General features: G+C 59.9%; 2 protein-coding genes across 4 annotated transcripts; one reads left to right on the forward strand and one right to left on the reverse strand.

Annotated features, from left to right (window-relative positions):
* Positions 1-147: 147 nt before the first annotated feature.
* Positions 148-14433, reverse strand: ZDHHC9 (zinc finger DHHC-type palmitoyltransferase 9). 3 transcript variants are annotated; one of them, XM_064159247.1, is made up of 10 exons: positions 14350-14433; positions 13646-13917; positions 5955-6115; positions 5107-5265; positions 3892-4029; positions 3698-3746; positions 3025-3127; positions 2772-2875; positions 1702-1852; positions 148-987 (listed from the first exon to the last, which is right to left on the reverse strand). In XM_064159247.1, the coding sequence occupies exons 2-10, from the start codon at positions 13810-13812 to the stop codon at positions 883-885; spliced, it is 1137 nt and encodes a 378-aa protein (XP_064015317.1). In that variant the 5' UTR covers positions 13813-13917; positions 14350-14433; the 3' UTR covers positions 148-882. The 3 variants fall into 3 exon arrangements, with proteins under 3 accessions (XP_064015317.1, XP_064015318.1, XP_064015319.1); XM_064159248.1 differs by lacking the exon at positions 14350-14433 and adding an exon at positions 14090-14336; XM_064159249.1 differs by lacking the exon at positions 14350-14433 and adding an exon at positions 14250-14317.
* A 386-nt stretch (positions 14434-14819) lies between these two features.
* On the forward strand, positions 14820-20134 carry UTP14A (UTP14A small subunit processome component). Its single transcript, XM_064159250.1, has 14 exons — positions 14820-14958; positions 15269-15339; positions 15579-15643; positions 15751-15893; positions 15999-16154; positions 16270-16389; positions 16470-16564; positions 16674-16797; positions 16885-16962; positions 17370-17721; positions 17804-18228; positions 18301-18488; positions 18560-18659; positions 18988-20134. The coding sequence occupies exons 1-14, from the start codon at positions 14899-14901 to the stop codon at positions 19267-19269; spliced, it is 2259 nt and encodes a 752-aa protein (XP_064015320.1). The 5' UTR covers positions 14820-14898; the 3' UTR covers positions 19270-20134.
* Positions 20135-22117: the final 1983 nt, after the last annotated feature.

Below are 22117 nucleotides of genomic sequence, written 5' to 3' on the forward strand. Positions count from 1 at the left end.
CCCCCAGCTCAAACACCCCTTGCACAGCCGCTCTGCAGCCAGCGTGGGGTGCAGAGAGGCAGCAGGACATGGGCAGGTGCCCCTGCTCCTTCCCTGAGCTCCCCAGCTTGGGGAGCCCCAGGAAGGGACAGGAAGGAGTATATGTCCTCATCTCCTGCCACCACCTCCTGTGCTGGCACTGGGCACGCCACGTGTAGAGCAGGAGCACTGCTTCAAAAACCTGCTGCCAGCAGAACACCTTCCCAGTGGTTTTGGCCCTTTTGGAACCCGAAACGTCTCCTGCCACCCCCTGCTGCCACCTTACCGCACAAAACAACGGCACAGGGGAGGGGAAGGAGGGAGGAGGGGGGAGGGGACACTGCTGCCACCAACCGCTGTCCCTCATCCCACCAGGATTCCTCATCAGGAGGGAACAGGCCGGCCCTAACCTCACGTCTGAGCTGCTCCACCATGAGTTTTCTCAGCAAGAAAGCCACGACTGGAGAGAGGGACGACCCTGGCCGCTAAGCCCATGCTGAGCACCTGGGACGGTGAGGGACATCCCTGGCCACCCAGCTGGTGCTGAGGACCCAGGACAGTGAGGGACGAGCCTGGGCACCAAGCCTGTGTCGACGTCCCAGGGCGACCTGCAGAGCGAGAGGTCCTGCCTCGGCCCGCGGGCAGAGCAGCCTTGGTGGCAGCAGGTGGCCCCGGGGGAGCAGGGCAGGCCACACCCCGTGTTCCCAATCCGTCCTGCAGGGCCAGCGCCCAGCCCGCGCCCTGCTGGATAAAGACTAAAGCAAAACGGCCGTGAGGAATCCTGTGCCTGCCATCCAGCCCTTCTCCTCCTCTCCTCCAACTTCCATCAGACAGCACAAGAAAGTTCTCCCTTCCGGGCAGTTGCTACTGCTCCGCTTGCCCAGCGTCCTGGGACGGGACCAGGAGCTCCCCAGGCGTCTGCTGCTTCTCCTCCGACATCTCCGCAGTGCTCAGGGGTGGTGCAGGGACCTGGCGGGGAGAAGACAGCAGTGACCTCTCTGAAGACACTCTGAAGCAAGGCATCTACCTGGCACCCAGCCCTGCCACCCTGCTCCTGCCTCCAGCTCCCCCAGGCAGAGGTATTGGCTGTGCTTGGGCAAAGCAGGGAGCAGCAAACAGGCAAACCAGCAGCTTCATGGAGATCTGGAGCACTGCACTACTCCATCAGAACCAAGCTGGGCTGCTTCCACCAGCCCCAAGCAGGGGCACTTCCCACCATGCTCACAGGGTCATGTAAGCAGAAAGGGCACTCTGGAGGGCTCCTGTCCAACTACATCCTCAGAGGCAGAGGAGACTGCTTGGGGCCATGGCCAGGGGACCGGTGGCTTTCTCCAAGGATGCAGAACCCACAGCGGCCACAGGAGAGCCTTCAGCTGGCACTCAGCGCCCAAACAAGATATCTGACACCTACTACCCCTCCTCCCAGCCTCCATAGTGCCATGTCCTGGGTGTCTCACAGCAGGACCAACATCTCCAACACGCCAGCTAGTTCCTTCAAGGGAACCAAAGGAGGTCTCTTTTGCAGCTTTACAGGACCAGAGCACTCCAGGGTCTCCATCAGCAGCCCCTCAGTGAGGGCCCCAGCACTACTCTGCTCCTGCTCACCCACACCATCAGCTTCCTCTCAGCTGGCCCAAAGCACCAGCAGCTCCCACCAGACCCCACCCTGAGGGCATCACTCACAGCACTGGGGTGAGGAAGGCTGGCACCCTTCTGCTGCGCCCGGCTCTCCTCCGCCTGCCCACCCGTGGGCTCTGCAGCGCTGGGCCCCCGCGGGCATGGCTCCTGAGCTGTGCTCTCCTCCTGCTGCAGGATGCCCCGGCGGTCCAGGACACTGCGAGGGCAGAAAGGCACCGTCAGAGACCCACACCTCACAGAAACCCTCAGTCCCAGCATGGTGGGGTTAAAGGGACCTCTGGAGATCATCCAGTCCAACCCCCTGCTCAAGCAGGGGCACCCACAGCAGCTCACCCAGGATCACAATGTCCAGATGGGGTTGGAAACTCTCCAGAGAAGGAGACTCCACAACCTCTCCGGGCAGCCTGCTCCAGGCCTCCAGCACCCTCACAACAAGAAATTTCTCCTGCTCAGATGGAACCTCCTGTCCTGTGACTGGGAACTGCTGAGAGGTGCCTGGGCCCATCCTCTTGCCCCCCACCCTTTAGTTCTTGCTGAGTACTGAGAAGATCCCTCTCAGTCTGCTTTTCTCCAGGCTCAACAGCCCCAGGGCTCTCAGCCTTTCTTCCTCACAGAGATGCTTCAAGCCCCTCAGCATCTTCACAGTCTCCACTGGACGCTCTCCAGTAGTTTCCTGCCTGCCTCCCCTGAATCCAACTCCTTCTCCTGGCAGGAAAAGTGCTGGTGGAAGCTCCTGGGAAGGGGTTTCTCTCCAAAACACGCCGTGCACAGCCCAAACCTCATTTACAGGGTCTGTGCTCCTCCTGTCAAAGCCAAGCCCCTTGGAGAACAGCCCAGTTCAGAGGGTGGGAACCCACTGGAACAAGCCTCTGCTCACGTGCAGCCCCAGGGGAGGGGAGACACTCCTCAAACCAGCCTGCATCGCGGAAGATATGCAAGGAAGGTAACACAAGACCTTTCCTCCCTCCTCTAGCCCTGTCTCACTGACCTCCAGACACCCTCAACACAGGCAGCGCTGACAGAAAGGTCAGCCAGGCCTTGTCCCAGGCCAAGGAGGGCTCCTCAGGGCCCTGCTCTGGAGGCGAGAAGGGCAGAGCTGCCCCTCAAGAGCATACCTGGGGGGCAGAGGCCCGCAGAGCACCTCACAGCAGTTCTTCACGATGTTGCCATGGCTGTAGGGATTCTGAACGCGGTTCTTCCCAGTCCAGGACCCCTTAATCTGCAACAGGCAGGGCACAAGCTCAGGTCTGCTCCACCAACAGCCACTTCCAGCCCATGGCGCCTTGAGGGGCACGTTGGACACAGCGGTGGCACACCGAGAGAGCAATGGGAAACAGGAGATGGCTCAGAGGAACAGATTCTACTTACGTCTTCGTTGGTTGTCTGGTTCAGTGCCACCAGGAAGGTGTGGAACCCAGTTAGCCCCACCACTGACCACAGGGTGAAGAAACAGATGAGCACCTCCAGTACAGTGAGAACAGTTAAGGACTGGGAGCAGCCTAGGAACGGTCTCAGCCCAGCTGTGTCACCACAGCATGCTAACTTCTCTTAGAGATGTGGTTTTCTCTTTTACCCTCCTCCCAGAAGCTACCAAATTGCTCCTCCCCTTGGAATCATGGGAGAAGAGGCCCTGAAAACTCACAGAATCACAGAAAGGTGGGGGTTGGAAGTGACCTCTGAAGCTCATCCAGTGCAACTCCCTTGCCAAGGAAGGATCTCCCAGGGTAGGTCGCCCAGGAATGTGTCCAGGTGGGTATAGAAATTCTCCAGGGAAGGAGACTCCACCACTTCTCCTGCTTCAGTGCTCCGCTTAGATGGAACTTTCTATACTCAAATTTGTGCCCATTGTTCCCTGTCCTGTAACTGGGGAGCACTGAGAAGAGCCCATCCTCCTGACACCCACCCCCCACCCATTTGTAGGCATTGAGAAGATTCCTCCTCGGCCTCCCCTTCCCCAAACTCCTGGGCATCAAGACTCCAGCCCCTCCACAACACAGCTCCCACTGACCCCCAGCTTTGGAGAAGCACTGTGGAAGGATATGTCCCTGGGGTTTCCTTCAACGTGTTCAGAAACCCAATCTTCAGAGATTCTGGAAACACCAAGAGAGAGACATTTTGCTTCATCACAGCAAGACCAGGTCCCTTCCCCATTCCACCAGCTCACAGCACCACCTGCGTGCCCTCTGCTCCCTTCTCCAGCCCAGCCACCCCGCACCTCTCCACAGCCAGACTCACTCAGTGCTACGTAGACTATGTTGAAGGTGAAGATGTAGATGGTGAGGAGTGAGAGCGAGAGGATGAAGAGGTAGAAGTAGCGGTAGTTCCTCTTCCCCACGCAGTTGCCCACCCAGGGGCAGTGATGATCAAAGCGCTCTGTGAAAGCCAAGGTGGAATCAGTGCTGCTCTAGCATGGTGCTGCCTGCTCCTGTGCCTCAAATCCAAACATGTCCAAGCCCTCTGCTAACTGAAGGTCCCACACCTCAGCCCCCTGTCCCAGGGGAGGTGAGGAAGTGCAAAACTATTTTACTGATGAGTTGTTCTGCATGCTAAGGTGGAGGCAGAGAGCTCCTACTAAAGCTCCACACAGGTTAGATAAGGTCTGGGGGTTCTCCAGAAGAAGAATCTGCTCCTGTCTAACCCATGTGCCAGTTTACTCCCACAGGAATAATGTGGAGAGGGTTCAAGGCACTGCACAACCACTCCAAGGGCTGCAGAGGAGGAAAGGGATCCAGAAGGAAGGGATGTCTGCCACGAGGAGGGATGCTGGGCAGGTAACCTGTGGGCTAGGACAGGTCTGCAGTGCATCAAGGGTACAAAAACCAGGGGCTCAGCACAACAGCAGGATCTCCACAGATTCACTAAGTGGTTTGGGTTGGAAGAGACCTTCAAGATCATCTATCTCTCACCTCCCTGCAATGGGCAGGGACACCTCCCACTAGATCAGGTTGCTCAAGGCTTCATACAACCTCACCTGGAACACCTCCAGAGAGCAGGCACCCATGACCTGCCTGGGCAGCTTGTTCCAGTGCTGCAAGGAGCTGCCTTCACACAAGACACAGCTCTCTGCTGGAGCCCTCCAGCCTAGCAGGGCCAGCACTTCAGTGCAGCTCAGACCTGGGTGAGACTAGTCACTGCCAAGCAAGTACTGGCAAAGACGAACCACATGGCTTCAGTTTCTCAGCCCAGCTCCTTGAGCTTAAGATGAGGCCACCTGTCCCCATGTCTCTACACTTCACCACTCCAGACTTGCTTGGCAGGTGAAATCTGGCAGGGAGCAGGCCCACATGCAGAACTGTCCTAGTTTAGGGCCACAAACCACCCAGGACCAGAGGACAGAAATCTTCCCCCGCTGTGCACCAGCGGCTGTCCCAGGGCAGGAGCAGCAGCAGCAGCAGCAGCAGCAGCAGCAGCAGCAGCAGCAGCAGCAGCAGCAGCAGGTGCCCCACTCACCCACACAGTTGTCACAGATGCTGCAGTGGGAGGCACGGGGCGGGCGGAAGATCTTGCAGGTGTAGCAGTACTTGAGCTTCACGATCTGGTTGTTGATCTGGAAGTTCTTGATCCGTGGCGGTGGGCGCTGGCCCTGCGGCACCGTCCCGTTGGTGGCCTCTGCAGGAAGGAACCCAGCAGAGATCACGGAAGGGTTTGGGGTGGGAGGGACCTGAGAGATCATCTGGTTCCAACCCCCCTGCCATGGGCAGGGACGCCTTTCACCGGAGCAGGTCGCTCAAGGCCCCATCCATTCTGGCCTTGAACTCCTCTGCTGTGACACCACAGGCCTCGAACAGTCTCTCATCTCCCTGCTTTGCCTCTGATCCAGTGGGATCAGGGCTGTCTGGGTCTGGAGTCAGCGGCTGCAGCTCTGCTGATATGGGCCAGAGCCAAACTGGCAGCTTGGCGGCAGGAAAAGGGATGCCAGGAAGTAGGAACAGGGATGCCAGGAGGCAGGAAAAGGGATGCCAGAGCTTTCATGGGCACGGTGAGAGGGACCAGGGCAGTATTGTTGTCCAGACCCAACATCCACCCAACCTCCTCTGTACCTGAAGCATCAGTGGGGCCCACGGCAAGCCCCTGCACCCCCTCCCCAAAGCCAGCTGGGTCTGTACCTGCGCAGCTACGAGAGAAAGCAGCAGGTGAAAGGTTCCTGGAAGGGGAAGCAGGAACACCACAGCATCTTTTTGAGCCTCAGCCAAAGAAAACCGGCCAGGAGGTGGCACGATGCCCCGTTCGGGCCGGCAGGCAGCAGGGCTCTGCGGCTAGAGCAGGAGGCTCGGCAGCTCGGCTGGCCCCGCACTCACCGATCTCCATCTCGATGAAGGCCGCCTCGTCGGGCAGGGCCCGCGGGATGACGCCGGGGTCGCTGAAGCTGGTGCGCAGCAGCGTGGCCATGGCGAAGAGGAAGAGGACTGCGGCGAACACCGGGATGGCCGGGGACAGCTGCACCGCCAGGTACCGGCACCTGCCGAGAGACGGCGCCGCGGCTCAGAGCCCCGCAGCCGAGCCCCGCAGCCTGGCACAGCCGCGCTGCCCACGGCTCCTTGGGGGCGTCTGGAGGAGAGAAGCTGCTCAGCGCTGCCTTCTGTGCGCCAGTAGCGCAGGGAAACGCCGCCGGGGACCGGCCGTGCCCGAAGCACCGCCGCAGCCTCCAGCAGCCAGGCACCGGAGGTTCTCCTGCCCTTCTGCCTGGCCTGCCCTGCCCTAAGTGACCCTGCTTGGGTGGGGGTGGACTCGGTTCACAGAACCGCGGCGTGGTTCGAGTTGGAAGGCACCTTAAAGATCATCCTGTCGCAGCCCCCTGCCACGGGCAGGGACACATCCCACCAGACCACCTTGCTCAAGGCCCCTTCCGACCTGGCCTTGAGTCCACAACCTCCCTCAGCAACCCGTTCCAGAGCCTCACCGCCCTCACTGTGCAGTCACTTCCTAATCTCCAGCCTAAATCTCCCCACCTCAAGCTTCAACCCACGCTCCCTATCACAACGAGCCCTTGCAAAAAGTCCCTCTCCAGTTTTCTCGCAGCCCCCTTCAACAACAGGATGATCCACAGCAGGTCCCTTCCAACCCCTACCGCCCTGCGATTTCCTTTGGCTTCCACCTCCTGTTTTGCCCAGTCATGGGCAGCAGCAGGAGCAGAACTAGATAGGCAGAAGGACTTTGTCCAGAGAACACCTGCTGCAGCCATCTGCTGAGGGATGGACTGTGCCTCCTGTGGAAGCACCAAGGCTGCTGCTCTGAGAGCTCACAGCTGGGAAGCACGGGACTAGAGTGGGACAATGGGAATCTCTGGCTACACAGTGCCACAGAGACCACCTTCCAGGGATTAACCCTGCACTGTGCTTCTCAGGAATGGAAGTGCCACGTTCCCCTGCAACAGGACATCTGCTTCCTCTGAGCTAAGGATCTGAAAGCTCCAAGCCAAGTGGGAAGGCTTCTGCTCCAAGACAACCCCAGCATAAGGCTTGTTTGCTTTCCAAGCACTGAAAGGTCCAACGAGGAATTTAGTGGCTAAACCTGCTGATGGAGGCAAAAGCAGCAAGAAGATCAATCACAGACGCGGCCATGTCACTTCTGGACACCCAAAAACAGCTCCACAGGCACTGCAGCACAGGCCCTGCAGAAGGATGTACAGAAGTTGTGGTTTCAAGATGAGGTGGGCTGAAAGAAAACATATTTTAACCCAAATTCCTTCAGCAAACCTCAGTGATGTGGGAGCGAAGCTCCTGTGGAGCTTTCCCAGGGTTTAAGAGAAGCCTCCCCCAAATCCCAAGGCTCGTGCAAGATTCCACCTCTCCTTGCATGCTCTCAAACTGGGCAACCCATCAAGCACCCTGGCTTTTGACTGAGCCCTGACCCCATGGTGCTGCATCCAAGCCAGATTCCTGCTCTGCGGAAAAGCCTAAGGCTCCTGCCTTAGGTGGTAGGCATGGGATGATCCTCCCCTCAGTGGATCCACTATCCTGAGCAAGATGACATCCACAGCATTAACCACTTCGTTCTGGAGCCTTCCCACCCAGAGCTTCTCTGAACACAAAGCAGCTCCCAGCTCCACCTGGTACCCCCACGGCACCCAATGCTGCCAGCCCAGCACCTCACTGCACTCTCGTTTGCCACCACTTGGCTCCAGCCAAGCTACAGAGACAGCTTCACACTGAAACTCCAGCTTGCTTTGGCCACAGCCAGAACACAGTGTCCACACCACCCCCAAACTATCTTTACCTTTGGACACCGCACACTCTGCAGTGACTCAAAACAACACAACCCTTAGAGTGGTCCATCTGCAAGGCCCTGCCTACACCTGAAGAGCCAGGCTGAGTGGCCAGAGCCCTGAGCTCACCATCCTCAGGCAACCCAAGGTAACTTTGCTTTCCCTTTGCAAGGGCAAAGTCTAGGAAGAGCTGAAAGCCAGCCAGAGATTAATCAGAAACCTTGGATCCCATCTTGGGCAGGAACCTGGCTTTCTTCTTCCAAAAGCTGGCCATGTTCTGCTGCAGTGACCCTTGTCCAGCTGCCCTGACAGCTTCTGTAGCTGTCCTATGATGGGCTTCAAACAGCTCTGTGCCCTGTGTTAAAGCTGAACTTGTGCTGGAGCCTCCAGCCTGGGGGCACCCCAGCAGCTCAGGTTTTTCAAAGCACCTACAAGCACATGGCCAGACCTGGCAGCGGGACACAGCAGCACTCAGGAACATGCAGGGTCAGTCCCAAGCCCTGCTAAGCCCATGGAGGAGCAGGAGTGTGGATTGTGACTCAATCCCTGCTGACCATTTCCTAGGCAGCTTTGTGTGGCTGGAAACCTGCCCTTGGGGGCTGCAGTGAGTCCTGCCCACCCTCAGCACTGCAAGAAGGAGCAGCGCAGGGCTGATGTTAGCACAGCACAGAGGCTGGCACGGGGATGGGAAGCAGCCTGTGATTCCAGGAGATGAAAAAGATGAGTGTGAGACCATCCCTCCTGCTGTGGTGGTGAAGGAAGCTCTCATCCAGCTGGCATCCAGCCCTTCCAGCCAGCTCCCAGCACAGCAGGTTCAAGAGAGAAGTGACCCCAAACAGACTGCACATCTGCCCAGAGGTGGGCAGGGGGTAAGACAGGGACAAAGCCCCAGAAGACACCATCTGCCTGCTCTCTGATAGGGAGAGACACCTAGAAACTCACACCAGGAGAGGGCAACACCGGTTCCTTCAGCCACCATCCACTGCAGCACATGAGATGTCTGCTCAGCAAAGCCACCCTCCTGCCACCACCGTCCCTCTGCCACAAAGCAAGTACCCAGGTGCTGTGATGGACACTCAGACATGCCCTGGCAGCACAGGGGCTGGGCAGAACCCTCCCGGCAGCGTGTCCCCTTTTTGCTGCCTCCACTCAGCATGAACATGCCTTGGAGGAAAGGTCAGAGGTGCCTGAGCCAGACAAACCCCCACCACATGATAACTTCACCCCAAGACCTGACACTGAGCCCACCATGTGCCTCCCATCCCATTCCTTGCTTCCAGGAAGGTGTCCTTCAGGGCACATGCCCAGCACAGGTAAAGCCAGCAGTGAGGTCTCGACTGGGCAGTCTCCGGTGTGACCAGGCTCAGCCAGGGGGTTCCCAGTGTTGCATAAGAGACATCTTAGAGATCTTTTGTTAGGGAAAAGCTGAGAATCAACAGAGCCACACTGTTGGCATGCAGGGATGTGGCTCCTCCTCCACTCCTGCTCCTGAGCGCCTTGTCACCCAGCAGTGGACAATAACAGCACTATCACAACTCATCACCACGGGAGGGTGAGGAAGGCTCCAACAAAGAGATCATTGCAACGTGGGGGCGTGGGGGGAGCAGGGAGAAGCAGCAGCTGGGAGGTGCCACGAGTTGAGGGCTCGACTGCTTATTTTGCAGCCACTGGGGAAGGTCTGTTGTGAGCAGAGGAGCTCTGGAGGAATTGGAGAAGAAACACAGCAGCCCTGATGTAAGTGGCCTTCAGCCAGGGCCCTCAGAGAGCACATCTCATGGTCAGGCTCTCCAGGGCTGCATCATTCATCATCACCTCACTTGCAGATCGCCCCTTTAGCTCCCCTAAATCAGCCCACGACATAACATGGCCCTGTGCCAAGCTCCAGCCAAGCAGAGTCCTCACCCAGGGGCTGCCCCTCAGCAGAGCTCCTGCAGTCCTCTGCATCTCCCAGCCCTGGCACCATTTCCAGGAGCTGATGCACTTGCGGGAAGGGTGGAAGCAGCTGCTCCAAGGAGCTGGGCACTACCACACTGCGGTGCCACAGCCCAGAGCCTGCTCCTGGCAGTGCCTGGGCAGAGCTTGGGCTGCCCACAGCAGCTCAGCCTGCCCCAGCAACACAAAAACACTCCTGAGAGACCTGCTCCACACAGTACAGCTTTGCCCTGCACACTGCTGGATTTTCTTCACAGGGCAAGAGGAAACAGCCTCAGGTTGTCCCAAGGGAGGTTTAGGTTGGACATGAGGAACAGTTTCTTCCCCTTGAGGGTTGTCAAAGCCTGGCCTAGGCTGCCCTGGGCAGTGGTGGAGTCCCCATCCCTGGGGGGGTTTCAGAGCTGTGGAGATATGGTGCTGAGTGGCATGGTTTGGTGGTGCCCTGGCAGTGCTGGGTTAACATTCGGGCTCCATGGGCTCCTCCAGCCAAAGCGACTCGAGGAGAGTGAAGGTGTCTTCTGAGCAGGAGTCCACACACAAGGTAAAGGGCAGGAAACAAAACCAGGAGTGTCAGAAACATCTCCACAACCACCATGAACTGAGCTCTGGGCACCAAGTTCAACTCAGCTCCTGAGAGCAGCTCCCACTACCAAAAAATGACCAATCAAGCAGCCTGTAAGTTCTGGCAGTGCCTGACACAGACCTAGACATAGCTGGAAGCCACCTCAGTGCAGAATTTGGGATCTCTGGGGCTTGGAAAAGTAACATTCAGTCCCAGGCAGGGTCAGTGCAGCGTTTATCAGCTCCTCAGGAAACAAGGACATTTTAATCTCTCCTCAGCTCAGAAAGCAGCCAAAGCCAAAGTGATAAACTCGTAGCTGGAAAAGCAAACAGCAGCCCTGCTCCGTGTCCAGAGCCTGGCATCATTGGCACCATGGTTGTGTGTGGAAGTCCAGTGTCCATGCTGCAAGGCTGGGGACAACAAAGACCCGGCTCCTTCCCAGCTGCTCTGGAGAGCTGCAAGCAGAGCCCTGGCTCTGGGAGGCAGTGAGAAATCCCCAGCAGCCAGGCACAGGATGCTCCATCACTTTGCTTCCCAAAGGATCCCACTCAAGTGCTTCACCTGGGCTTCTCTTCCTGCTCTGAGCTCACAAGCACAGGCAGACAACTGCAGGCCCTCCCTCAGAGGCTGACAGAACCTCTGAGACGAAGCCAAGAGGACATCAAACAGATTTTCTGTGACACCTTATGGTCAGAGCAGACTCAGTTAATACAGCCCTGGGACTCTGCAGGGCCCTGCCTCAGTCCTGGAGCAGGAGGAGCTGCTGCTGCCAAGGTGGTGCTGAGAGGTGCCCTTGGTGAGCCACTGCAGAGCTCTGCCCCAGGAGCCAGGCCAGCTCCACAACTCTCTGCTTTATCTGGGAGGAGCTGCAGCTCCAGGTATGGCACTGACAGCTCTGCGTGCTCCTCTGAGAAAAAACTTCCCCAGTTCTGAGCTCTAGGGGGTGGAAACACAAAAACGCCCACCCAGGGGGCTGGGGAGGGCTCGGACTGTTCAGCTGAGGACACCACAGAGATGCTGGTGGCATCACAGCTACTTTGAAGAAGAGCAAAGAAGCCCCACAGCAGCAGCAGCCCAAGCAGAGCTGGCAGCTCAGGGCTGGGAAGGACTCTCCTGGGCAAGGAATGCAGCAGCAGCAGCTTATCTCTGACGTGTGATGCCAGTCAGCACCTGCTAACCAGCACCAGGCCTGTGGGCAGAGCCAAGTCTCAGCAGCCTGGAGGGCGAGGAGTGAGCCTGGGCTGGCTCCCAGCAAGGTGTCTCTGGCTCCTGGCACTCCCCAGGCTCCTCCGAAGCAGGGGTCACTGCGCAAGAGCTTCAGCTGTGCCAGCCCTCCCAGCACTGTCCTGCAGTCAGCTGAGGACTCCTCCACCCAGCCCTGCTGCTGCTCTCCAAAACCAGGGCCCAGCAGCCCCCAGGTGCACCTCTGCAGCACAAACTTCAAGGGGGAAACAGCAAATTTCTGCACAAACACCAAAAGCTACAAGCAAAGCAAAGAGACCAAGGCAAGGGCCTGGCACCAAAGCACCCCAGTGCCCAGAGGAGGCACACAGGACAAGCAGGGCTCCTGGGCAGCCCAGCTGCTGGGCTTGGCCAGGGAAACAGAGACATGGGGGAGTGCTCCTGGCTGGGAAGGTGACAGCTCATTGCTGTCTCACACTCAGAAATCCCCAGCCAGCTTGAACACAAACCCACCCCCTCCAAACAGAAAACACTGAGGTGCTGTGCAGCCAGAGAATCAGACTGATTATCCCAAACTTTCCCTCACCTCCACTGTCCAAACCCACCAGGATTTAATTACAATGCAGTGAGGATTCTGCTCCTAACAAGACTTCCCCCCACGAAGGCACCCTCCAGCCCAGCACAGAGGGCATCTCCTGGAGGTCTCAGCATGAGCAATCTCTCCCCAGACCTCCACCTCCCAGAGCATGGGAAAGGGCTTCTCCAGGAATTTCCTGCCGTGTGCCTGCTTGTGCCCACAGCCAAACCACTGCACCAACACAGCTCTGCTCCAGGCAGCCATAGCAGAGCGGGAAGTGGCTTCACTCCTCTGCTGAGGACGGACTCTGCAGGGAGCCAGAGCAATTTTCCCATGGGATACACATTTCTGGAGCAGGAATATCTGTTTCTGGAGCACCAGCATCAGTCCCTCCTGCAAGGCAGGAAGTCTTAGCCCTATTTTTCAGACGGCAGCAAAACCAAACAACAAACAAGCAGCAGTGTCACCTCTTATCTCTGATTTCTGACTGAGTCAGGGATAATTTGGCCTTTCCTCACCCATGAACCCCATCAACACCTCCTTCCACAGCACAGCCTCCAAAGCTACATGACAACTAAGCAGAAAAACCAGTCCCATACCAGCCCAAGCCCAACATCAGCCCCTCCATGGCTGCAACCCTGGCAGACTGTTCCAGAAAGCCCTTTCCAAGGCTGCCAGTGATGTCTGGGAGCAAAGAAGAGCAAAGTCAGGCTAGGGGGAGGTCGAGATAAGCTCTCCAGTCTGGGGAAGATATTCAGGAGGCCAGCATCTGAGCCAAGAGCTTTATGGATGTGGGGTAATAGCCAGGGCTTAAGCAGTGAGCAGTCTCTTCCGCTTGCTTTCCTGCCCTAAAGAGCTTTTTGCGTTACTCAACAGCCCGCAGGACTTCTCCTCCCTCCCAGCAACATCAACATGTGGACGGAGGCAGCGGGAGGAAAGTTTCCTGGCTGTTTGCTGATCCCTGCTCATCCTTAGAGGAGCAAGAAGGGCAGCTCGGCCCCCTCCCCACGCCCCCAGCGTTCGGGCAAATTCCGTCTCTTTCTCCTTTCCATTTGGTTTTCGGGCAGAGAGCTGGGAGGAAGGGGCAGGTCCTCCTCTGCTGGCAGTGCTTCAGCCGCAGCCCAGGCAGCTGAGATGGACTCAAAGCGTAGCCAGATCCTCTCCAAAGCCCAGGGCTTTAGCCTGGTAGTTCTCCAACTGCCCTAAGCTGGGGGCTGCAGGACACAGGCTTGGCCAGTGCTGGTGTCAGCTGCTGCAGAAGCAGCGCCCTTGGGTGAGGAGCACTCAACCCAAACTCCCCTGTCCCCCCGGGCTGCAAGACCCAACCAAGCAGCCGCACAGCTGAGGAGCTGGTGACAAGCCCCAGAAGGTCCATCCTCCCCAGAAGCTGCGGGGTCAACCTGCTGTGAGTGAAGAGGCTGATCGCAAAGGAGCCGCACCGCACCCGGCCCTCGGCCACCGCGCTCCCCTCCCACTACCGGGGACACCGGGCGGCCAAGCCCCGAACGAGTCGCGGCCCCGGGTCACTCACTCAAAGGCGAAAAAGAGAGCGCAGGTGCCAAGGATGAGGAAAAGCGTCAAGTAGAAGATGCCCTTCTGCCGGGCCATCATGATGCGGCCGTCGCAGCAGAAGGTGTTCCTGCCCGGCAGCTTCTCCCATTTCCGAACCACCTTCTTCCTCGCCACCATCACCGACATGGCGGGGCCGTCACTGGGGCGGCGGCGGCCGCCACACGTCCAGGCGCTGCTCCTCCGCCGCCCGCGCCCCCGGCATCATCGGGAGCCCCGCTGGGCTCGGCTGGGCTGCGGGGAAGAGGAAAGGCAAGAGGCGCTTCAGCACCCCAGTCGCTGGGGCGGCGGCTGGGACCGGCGGGGCCACGGCGGGGCTCAGAGGGCGAGGGGGAGGGAGTGGGGGGCGGCGGCTGTCGCTATGGAAACCCCCGCGCCCCGGGAGGGGGTCGCCATGGAAACCCACCGGCGAGGGGAGAAGTGGACAGGGCGCGGCCAGGGGAACCGGGAGGGGAGAGGAGGGCTGGGGGGTAGAGTCGTGAGGATCGGTGGGCGGCGGGGTGGTCCCGCGAAGGCCTCGCCGGGATGGGAGCGAAGGGGGCAAGGCAGGGCAAGGCAGCCCCCACCTCACCGCCGCGCCAGGAACGAGACCCGTAGGAGGGAATGGAAGGGAGAGGGGAGGAGGGCAAGTCAGGGCCCGCGCTGCCGCCCGCCACCGCCTCTCACCCGGTGCCGGTGCAGCAGCGCCGGGAGGGCCGGGCCAGGCCCCCGCTCCCTCCCCCAGCGGCGCGGGAGGGGCCACCACGCCCCGCGCGCCACGGGGGGCGGGGCCACGCCGCCAATTGGCCCGGTCGAAGCCTTCTGCCCGCCCCCACGCTCCCTGCTTTCCGATTGGCCCTTTGCGACATCGCTCCGGGGAGGCTCCACCCCCGCCGCGGCGAGGACAAGGAGGGGCGGGCGCGGGGCGGGGCTCGGCACGTGGCCGGGGGCGGGGCGCGGCCCGCTGCCTCTGCCCGCGTCTCAGTTTTGCGCTCTCGGAGCCGGGCTGTAGGCGCAGGGGCTCCGCTCCGCCAGGTCCGAAGTTCTTCTGCGGCCGGACCGGGGCGCGGCTCATCCTCCGCCCGCCGGGCCCCGCCGCCACGGCAACCATGACGTCAGGCGGGCCGGGCGGAAGCGCGGCGGCAGGCAGGGCGGATGTGACGCGCTTTGCGGCGCGTCGTGCGGAGGCGGCGGCGCCGGGCGGCGCTCCTCGGCTCCTCCGGCGTGTGCGGCGCAATGGCGGAGGAGTGGCTGGGCGTGGAGGCGGCCGTGAGCGCCAGTGAGGGCGAGGAGGAGGTGAGCGCAGGCAGGCAGGGCTTCCCCGGCTGCCCCCCGCCGCTGCAGGCGGAGCTCCGTGCGCTTCCCCGGCCCGTGCGCTCCGGGGTGGCAGCAGTGGATGTGGTTGGTCTGACCGGGGAATACTGGGGCCTGGGCGACGGACGTGTGGGCAGGCGCAGGCTGTGTCCCGGTGCGAGGCCAGACGGTGGTTAAGTGCTGGGGAGCAAACACCGGTTCCGATATTCGTTCGGGACTGTCCCCGCGTCTACCTGCCGGGCTGCTCGGTCCGCGCCAAGCCGCACTCACTAATCGTGTATCCGTGTGCCAGGGGCAGGAGGACGATGAGCGGCGGCATCAGCGGCTCCTGGAGGCGGTCAGCTCCCTCTCGGGACGGCGGCGGTAAGTGGAGGGTGACTGAGGGATTCCTGTGGCTCATTCCTGGAGCTCCTGCAGCAACCATGCTGCGAATGCTGCCCGTTCCCCGGGAGTGCTTTGTAAGAGGCTGGGTGGGAGGATGCTCGGTTCTCTTCTGGGTAGCTCCAGCTTTTCCTGCCTCTGCTGGGGCAACAGACTGGGAGAGAAACACGTGGGGGGGGATACAGGTGGGATACCTTTAGGTTTGTTTTCTTCTTCCACAGGCGGAAGCTGGCAGAGCGCACCGAGGCGAGCGTGCAGGTGTCTGAATTCAACGTCAGCTGCAAAGGTGAGGTCCTGGGAGACTGGGCAGAGCTCCTGCTCTCTGGCAGATAGGGATGTGCAGTGCCTTCCCTGGGTCTTTGAGCTGAATGGGGCTGTTTTGACCTTGCATAGGTGCTGGGGAGAAGCTGGTTCTGTCTGAGCTCCTGAAGCCTATCAAACCCAAATCTGCCCTGGGCAGTGTGAAGAAAGAGCTGAGCAAAGTAAAGCAAAAGAAGGCAGTGGAGCTGCCCCTCAGCAAAGAAGAGGCAAAAAGGGTGAGTGGGTCTGGGCAAGCCACAGAACTGAGCCCCTGGGTGCTCCTTGGCTCTTCTTTGAGCCTTCCTCTGCTTACTCCTCTCCTGTCTCGCTCCTGCCTGCAGGTCGTGAGGGAAGCTGCCTATGTCACCACCTCGAAGGATGTGGGCAAGTGGCAGGAGGTGGTTCTGCAGAACCGGCGGGCAGAGCAGCTGGTGTTCCCCCTGAGGCAGGAGATCACTGCAGTCGCGCCCCTGGAGCAGGTGTCCTCAGCGTGGCAGGTGTGTGTGTGCCGGGGCACCAGGGAGGTATGGGGGAGCATTGACCCCTGCAGTTGTCCCCTGGCCCTCGCAGCTCTCCTCATCTGCTCTTGCCACGTCTCTCCTGTCCCTGCAGGCCCGCACTCCCCTAGAGCAGGAGATCTTTGGCTTACTCCACAGGACAAAGCAGCCCATTACAGACCCGCTCCTGACACCTGAGGAGACTGCCTCGCTGCAGGCAATGAGCTTGGAGGAGGTGAGCTGTTCCCCCTGGCCATGCCCTGCCTCTGGAGGTCTCTTCCTTGGCACCTGCCCTCACCCAGCTCTCCCTGGCAGGCCCGGCAGCGGCGGGCAGAGCTGCAGAAAGCTCGAGCTGTGCAGTCCTACTACGAAGCCAAGGCTCGGCGAGAGAAGAGGATCAAGAGCAAAAAGTAAGGCTCTGCTGTGGTGGTAGGAATGGCTGAGTCCCATCCTTGGCATCCCCAAAGGACTCCCCAGCACTACAAGGTCACTCTCACTGACTCTGCCCTGTGCCTGTAGGTACCATCGTGTGCTGAAGAGAAGCAGGAAGCGCAAAGCCTTGAAGGAGTTTGAGCAGCTGCATAAGTCAGACCCCAAGGCTGCCCTGGCCAAGCTGGAGGAGCTGGAGCAGCTTAGGATGCAGGTGCTCCTCTTATGCTTCTTCTTCACCCTGGGAAGGCCCCATGGGCAAAGGTGCCTTCCCTAATGCTTCTCTTCCTTTTGCCTCTAGGAGCGAATGAGTCTTAAGCACCAGAACAAGGGAAAATGGGCCCGTTCCAGGGCCATCATGGCCAAGTATGACTTGGAGGTGAGATCCACAGCAGGGTTTGGGTGGGAAGGGACCTCTAAAGGCTATCCAGTCCAACTCCCCTGCTGTCAGCAGGGTCATCTGCAACTAGAGCAGGTTGTTCAGAGCCCCAGCCAACCTGACCTGCAATGGTTCCAGGGATGGGGCATCTCCCACCTTGCTGGGCAACCTGGGCCAGACTCTCATCACCCCTAGGGTCAAAAACATTTTCCCTTCACTCCATTGTGAATTTTCCTCTTTGAGTGCAAACCATCATCCCTTGTCCTGTTACAACAGTCCCTTGCTTTCTTAGGAACTCTCATGACAGGTGGAGAGGCCCCAAGAAGGTCTCCAATCCCCAAGTTGTGGAAGCTGAGGTGGAACTGAGAAAGCAGAAGTGTTGTTTTTGACATCTGGATTCCCCCTAGGCCCGCAAAGCTATGCAGGAGCAGCTGGCCAAGAACAAGGAGCTGATGGAGAAGGTGCAAGTGGAGCTGCCTGAGGAGGAGCCAGCCGATGCCCCTGAGGAGCTCCCACCTGTGCCCATTCCCACTGTTGCCAGCGGAGCCAATCCCTGGATGCTGGGTAAGCCCAGCAACCCAGCCCAGGAGCCTGAGGTGCAGGAGGAGTCTGGAGATGTGGAGGTGCCTGGTGCTGTGGAGAGCAAGGAGGAGATGTCAGAAGAGGAGGAGGAGATGTCGGAGGAGGAAGCTCTGCTGCAGGACTTTGCACAGAAGCGGCAGGCACGGCAGCAGCAGGCAGGGAGCCCTGAGGAGCAAGGTGAGGAAGGTGCTACCCGGTTTCCTGCAGCTCTCCTGCTCTGTCTCTGCTCCTGGGTGACTTTGTTGCTTCTTCCTTCAAGGTGTAGGTGATGATGAGGCAGAGGCAGTTCTTGAACAGCCAGGGGACAGCCCTGCCCACCCTGTCTGTGTAGAGGAGGAGCAAGTGAGCACAGTAGGAGCTGAGGAGCAACCCCAGCAGGCCCAGGAGGAGGAGATCCTGCTGTCAGAGCAGCTGGGACGGGTGCAGACCATGGAAGATGTGGAGGCTTTGGCCTCGGAGGAGCATGTGGAAGAGCAGAAGGTGCTGTCGGCACCAAGAGTGGAGAAGCCAGCAGCCACCAGAGCAGAGAAGCGAGTGCAGCAGCAGGAGGAAAGCAGAGCTGGGGACAAACATGGCAGGAAAACACCAGCTAAGAAGAAGAAGATGATCAGCTTGCAGGCTGTGATGACAAGGAAGGCCCAGGACGTCCAGTGCCCCAGTATGCCAGTGGTCGTGGAGGAGGAGGTGAGCAGAACAGGCCTGTCCTTGGTGCCAGGGTGGGGTTCAGTACAGGGGGGTGACTCTTATCTCTTCCAGGAAGGTGGCATGGACCAAAGAGGGGTGATCAAAGAGGCCTTTGCCGGGGACGATGTGGTCGCTGACTTCAGTCGGGAGAAGCGCAAGGCGGAGGAGGCCACCAAGCCGCAGCCGCTCAACCTGGTGCTGCCAGGCTGGGGAGAGTGGGGAGGCACCGGGCTGAGGCCCAGCGCCAGGAAAACCAAGAGGTGAGTGCAGGAAAGCTGTGGCAGTGCCCTTCAGCTTGGCACTGCCCCCTGACCACCCACCTGCCCTGCAGGTTCCTGGTGAAGCCACCACCAGCGCCTCCCAGGAAGGACCAGCACTTGCCCCACGTCATCCTGAGTGAGAAGCGCAACATCCACGCGGCGGCACATCAGGTGGGTGCCCTGGGGGCTCTGCCAGCGCTGCACCACCCAGACTGGCCTGGAACCTGCCACACATTCCTGCCCATGCTGTGCCTGCCTGTTTTCCCTGTCCAAAGTGTCCAGCTTGGGCACGCCAGAGGCCAGCAGGGAGGACAAGGAGTTCTCAGAGGTGCTCTCCCCATGGCTGATTCCATTGTGCCAGCCTCAGGCTCTGCCAGGAGCAGGGGTGGAGTGAGGTGGTGGGCAGGGCAGGGGCTGGAATCAGCAGAAGTGTGGGATGAGAGCAGTCCCTGGGAGGCCTGTGCCAGGGTGTCACCAGCATGCTGCTCTGTGCCCACAGGTGAACGAGTTGCCCTTTCCCTTCGAGAGGCACCAGCAGTTCGAGCAGAGCATCCGCACACCCCTGGGCTCCACCTGGAACACCCAACGAGCCTTCCAGAAGCTGACAGCCCCCCGGGTCATCACCCGGGCAGGACATATCATCCAGCCCATCTCTGCTGAGGATGTCCCTAATGTAGCTACCGCAGCAGGCACCGGGGCCAAGCCAGGGCTGGAAGTGGTGCCCAAGGAGCCAAAGCAGCCCAGGCAGCCCTCTCACCCCCCACACAAGCGAGCACGGTAACTCCGTGCCCCGCTCTGTCCCATGTGATTGGACTGGAGCAGCTGGAGGACCTGGGAGAAGCTTCTGGTTCTGGCTGGTACCTTCCACCACTTCCCCCACAATAAAACTCCAGCACTGCCCTGGTACTGCCCAGGCATGTGGCAGGCCTAGAAGGGTGGCACTGGGCTGGAGCAGCCACTGGTGCTCCCTCAGGGCTGTTTTATGTACCTGGTGGCTTTAGCTTTCATCTCCCCTTCTTGATATGCAACACTCAAGAACATTGGGCAGGAGTGAGGCCACACCTTGGGTACTGGAGTCAGTCCTGGGCCTTGCTCTCCAAGGACATTGATGGGCTAGAGGGGGCCCAGAAGGGCAAGAAAGCTGGTGAGGAGCAGCTGAGGGAAGTGGGGCTGTCCAGCCTGGAAAAAAGGGAGGCTCACTACAGCTCCCTCAAAGGAGGTTGGAGCCAGGTAAGGGTTGGTTTCTCCCGAGGAACAAGCAACAAGACAAGAAGGAGTGGCCTTAAGTTGCCCTAGGGGAAGTTTAGTTTGGACATTAGGAACAATTCCTTGTCCTTGAAGACTGTCAAGACCTGCTCCAGTGTGCCTCGTGAAATGGTGGAGTTTCCATTCTTGGAGGGGTTTCTGAGTCCTGGAGCTGTGGTGCTGAGGCACCTGGTGACCTGGTGGTGCTGGGTTAGTGGTCAGACCCCATGATCTGCAATTTCTCCTCCAACCTCAAGCATTCCGTGATTCCATACCTCACCTAAATGTCTTAGTCTTGGCTGAAGGAGCTTTCAGCCACGCCCTGGGGCATTGCTCCTCGGGTCCACCTCTAGCTCCCACTAACTTCTGCCCTACTCTAATAAACGCTGTGAGCTAGAGAAGGGCTCTGTAAGGTAGGTGCTGGGGCTAAGGTGGCTGTCGGGTCTCAAGTGAGTGCTGCTGCTGTTCTCCCCGCGGTGGGAGCTGGCTCTGCCCGTTGTGCAGCCTCCCTTCTCTCTTCCTGCTGCTGGGCCCCACCCCTAGTCCCTGCCCAGCGCAGGGTGAGGTGCCGGAGCCTCAAGGAGAAGCAGGAGTGGGCACTGCCTACACAGAGGTCTCTCATCCCGTGGCTACTGTGATGGTGCCAGACGGAGCCAGACCCGCATCCCTAGTGCCAGTCCCCCTCCAAGCCCAGACAGGGCCCTTCTGCTCGGGGTGCTGGCACCTTTCCCAGGGAGGTGGGAGCTGCGTCTACCCTGCCCAGGCCAGGGCCCCCTCTAGGGGTGTCGCAGGTTCTTTGTCTGACCCTTAGGCACCCCAAGCTGTGCTCGCTCCCCGCCTGGGGGGTTCTGGCAGCGCGGGGGCCGCGGGCGGGGCCGTGGGGGCTTGAAGAGAAAACAACGAAAAAGGAGAGGAAGCGGCAGCGTTTCCGAGCCGGGACCAGCCCCTCGCTGGGCTGGTGGCCCCCGCTTATGACCCACCCTCCCCCTGCCTACTCTGGAGCCGTGGGAAACCTTCGCCCCCGCTCCCCGGGGCTGTCCCGAGGGGGGGTCTTGTTTGTTTTGGTCTCAGATGAAGTGCCCCCGGAGCTGAGGATATGTGCAACCCCTCTGCCCACACCTCCACCTGCCCCCGGACAGCCGGGGGCCCACGGCACCGCCGTCCTTGTCCCTCCGAGAACGCCCGAGGGGGGACCCTCCCTCATCTACCAAGCTCTGGACTCTGCCTGCCTCTTTCGGCGCTGGAGTAGTGCCTGTCCGGGTGCCACGGGGCGATCTGGGACCCAAACCAACGTGCCCAGCTGCCAGCCCTGGACTGGGAAGGATCTTGTGAGGGCTGAAGACCTACCCTAAGTCAGAGAAGCGCTGGCCTCGGGCTGCCTTTAGGGATGAGGAGCCCTGTGTAGCCCTGTGGTCTCTGTTCCTATGTCTGACTCCCCCCATGGCAAAAGGCTGTCTTCTGCTGCCCTCCCCACTGGGGCCGGGGTGGATGATAGCACCACGGCAGACCTCTCTTGGGGTGCATATCCTCCAGAGGACCGAGGCCACTGAATCTCAGAGGAGCTGAGGTCTCGCTGGAGCATGTGGATTTGCAGCTGTCACAGGCTGGGACCACCTGAAGCAGGGGGTGGGACCTGCTGTATTGTATGCCCTTGGACTGCAGGCTGCACCACGCTGCGTTTGGGCTGGTGGGTGGCATGAGCGTGGCTGAAGCTCACCAGTTGGGAGAACTGAATGAGCCTGATCCTGTGAGCGAGAGCAGTGGTAGGCTGGACTGGGCTTGAACTGGTGCTCCCACTGTCTAGAGATGCTTCAGAAATGAACACACAACACATCAGTGTGAGCTGCTAGGGGCAAGCTGAGGGGACCCCGACCCAGTGGGGTCACTGCTGCTGCCGGGCTGGCCGCTCCAGGCTGCTAGGCAAGCTTCTCTAGGGCTGCTCTTGTCCTTCTGGGTTCCTTGCAGGAATAAAACTGCTGGGCATTGGGATGTCAGCAGTCAGAGGTGTAATTAACAAACGGATTTTGGGTCTGCAAAACACTGCAGGAACGGGGGATGCTGGGGATGCCCGGCGGGAAAGGAGGAGCTGTGGCTGGGGGAGCCCCTGACAGGAGGAGGTTGTTGCTGTATAATGGGGCAAAAATGGTCTGGGGATACTCTGGCACGGAGCCGGCATCACCTCTGACTGGGGACCAGCTACTCGTGGGGATTTCCCAGCCTGATCTTTGCCCTTCCCGTGGCGTGCTCCAGCCTGGCAGCGGAGCAGCTCGGCCACACAGGGTGTGAGCCAGTGGGCAGCAGGTGCTGCAGTGCCAGGAGAAGACCGACCCCCCACCCCCCGCCCCAAGTAAGCAGCGGTGGGAGCGCACACGGCTTCCCACGGC

The sequence above is a fragment of the Pogoniulus pusillus genome, chromosome 19 (genome assembly GCF_015220805.1).
Source record: "Pogoniulus pusillus isolate bPogPus1 chromosome 19, bPogPus1.pri, whole genome shotgun sequence".
NCBI lineage: Eukaryota > Metazoa > Chordata > Aves > Piciformes > Lybiidae > Pogoniulus > Pogoniulus pusillus.

Bases quoted from the DNA above. Each gene is read 5' to 3' on its own strand.
- ZDHHC9 (XM_064159247.1), bottom strand. From the start codon at position 13,812: ATGTCGGTGATGGTGGCGAGGAAGAAGGTGGTTCGGAAATGGGAGAAG. The intron at 5,266-5,954 runs GTGAGTGCGGGG...TCCTTCCTGCAG, and splicing joins CTTCATCGAGATGGAGATCG to AGGCCACCAACGGGACGGTG. The intron at 4,030-5,106 runs GTGAGTGGGGCA...TGGCTTTCACAG, and splicing joins CATCTGTGACAACTGTGTGG to AGCGCTTTGATCATCACTGC.
- UTP14A (XM_064159250.1), top strand. From the start codon at position 14,899: ATGGCGGAGGAGTGGCTGGGCGTGGAGGCGGCCGTGAGCGCCAGTGAG. The intron at 15,644-15,750 runs GTGAGGTCCTGG...GACCTTGCATAG, and splicing joins ATTCAACGTCAGCTGCAAAG to GTGCTGGGGAGAAGCTGGTT. The intron at 18,489-18,559 runs GTGAGTGCAGGA...CCTGCCCTGCAG, and splicing joins AGCGCCAGGAAAACCAAGAG to GTTCCTGGTGAAGCCACCAC.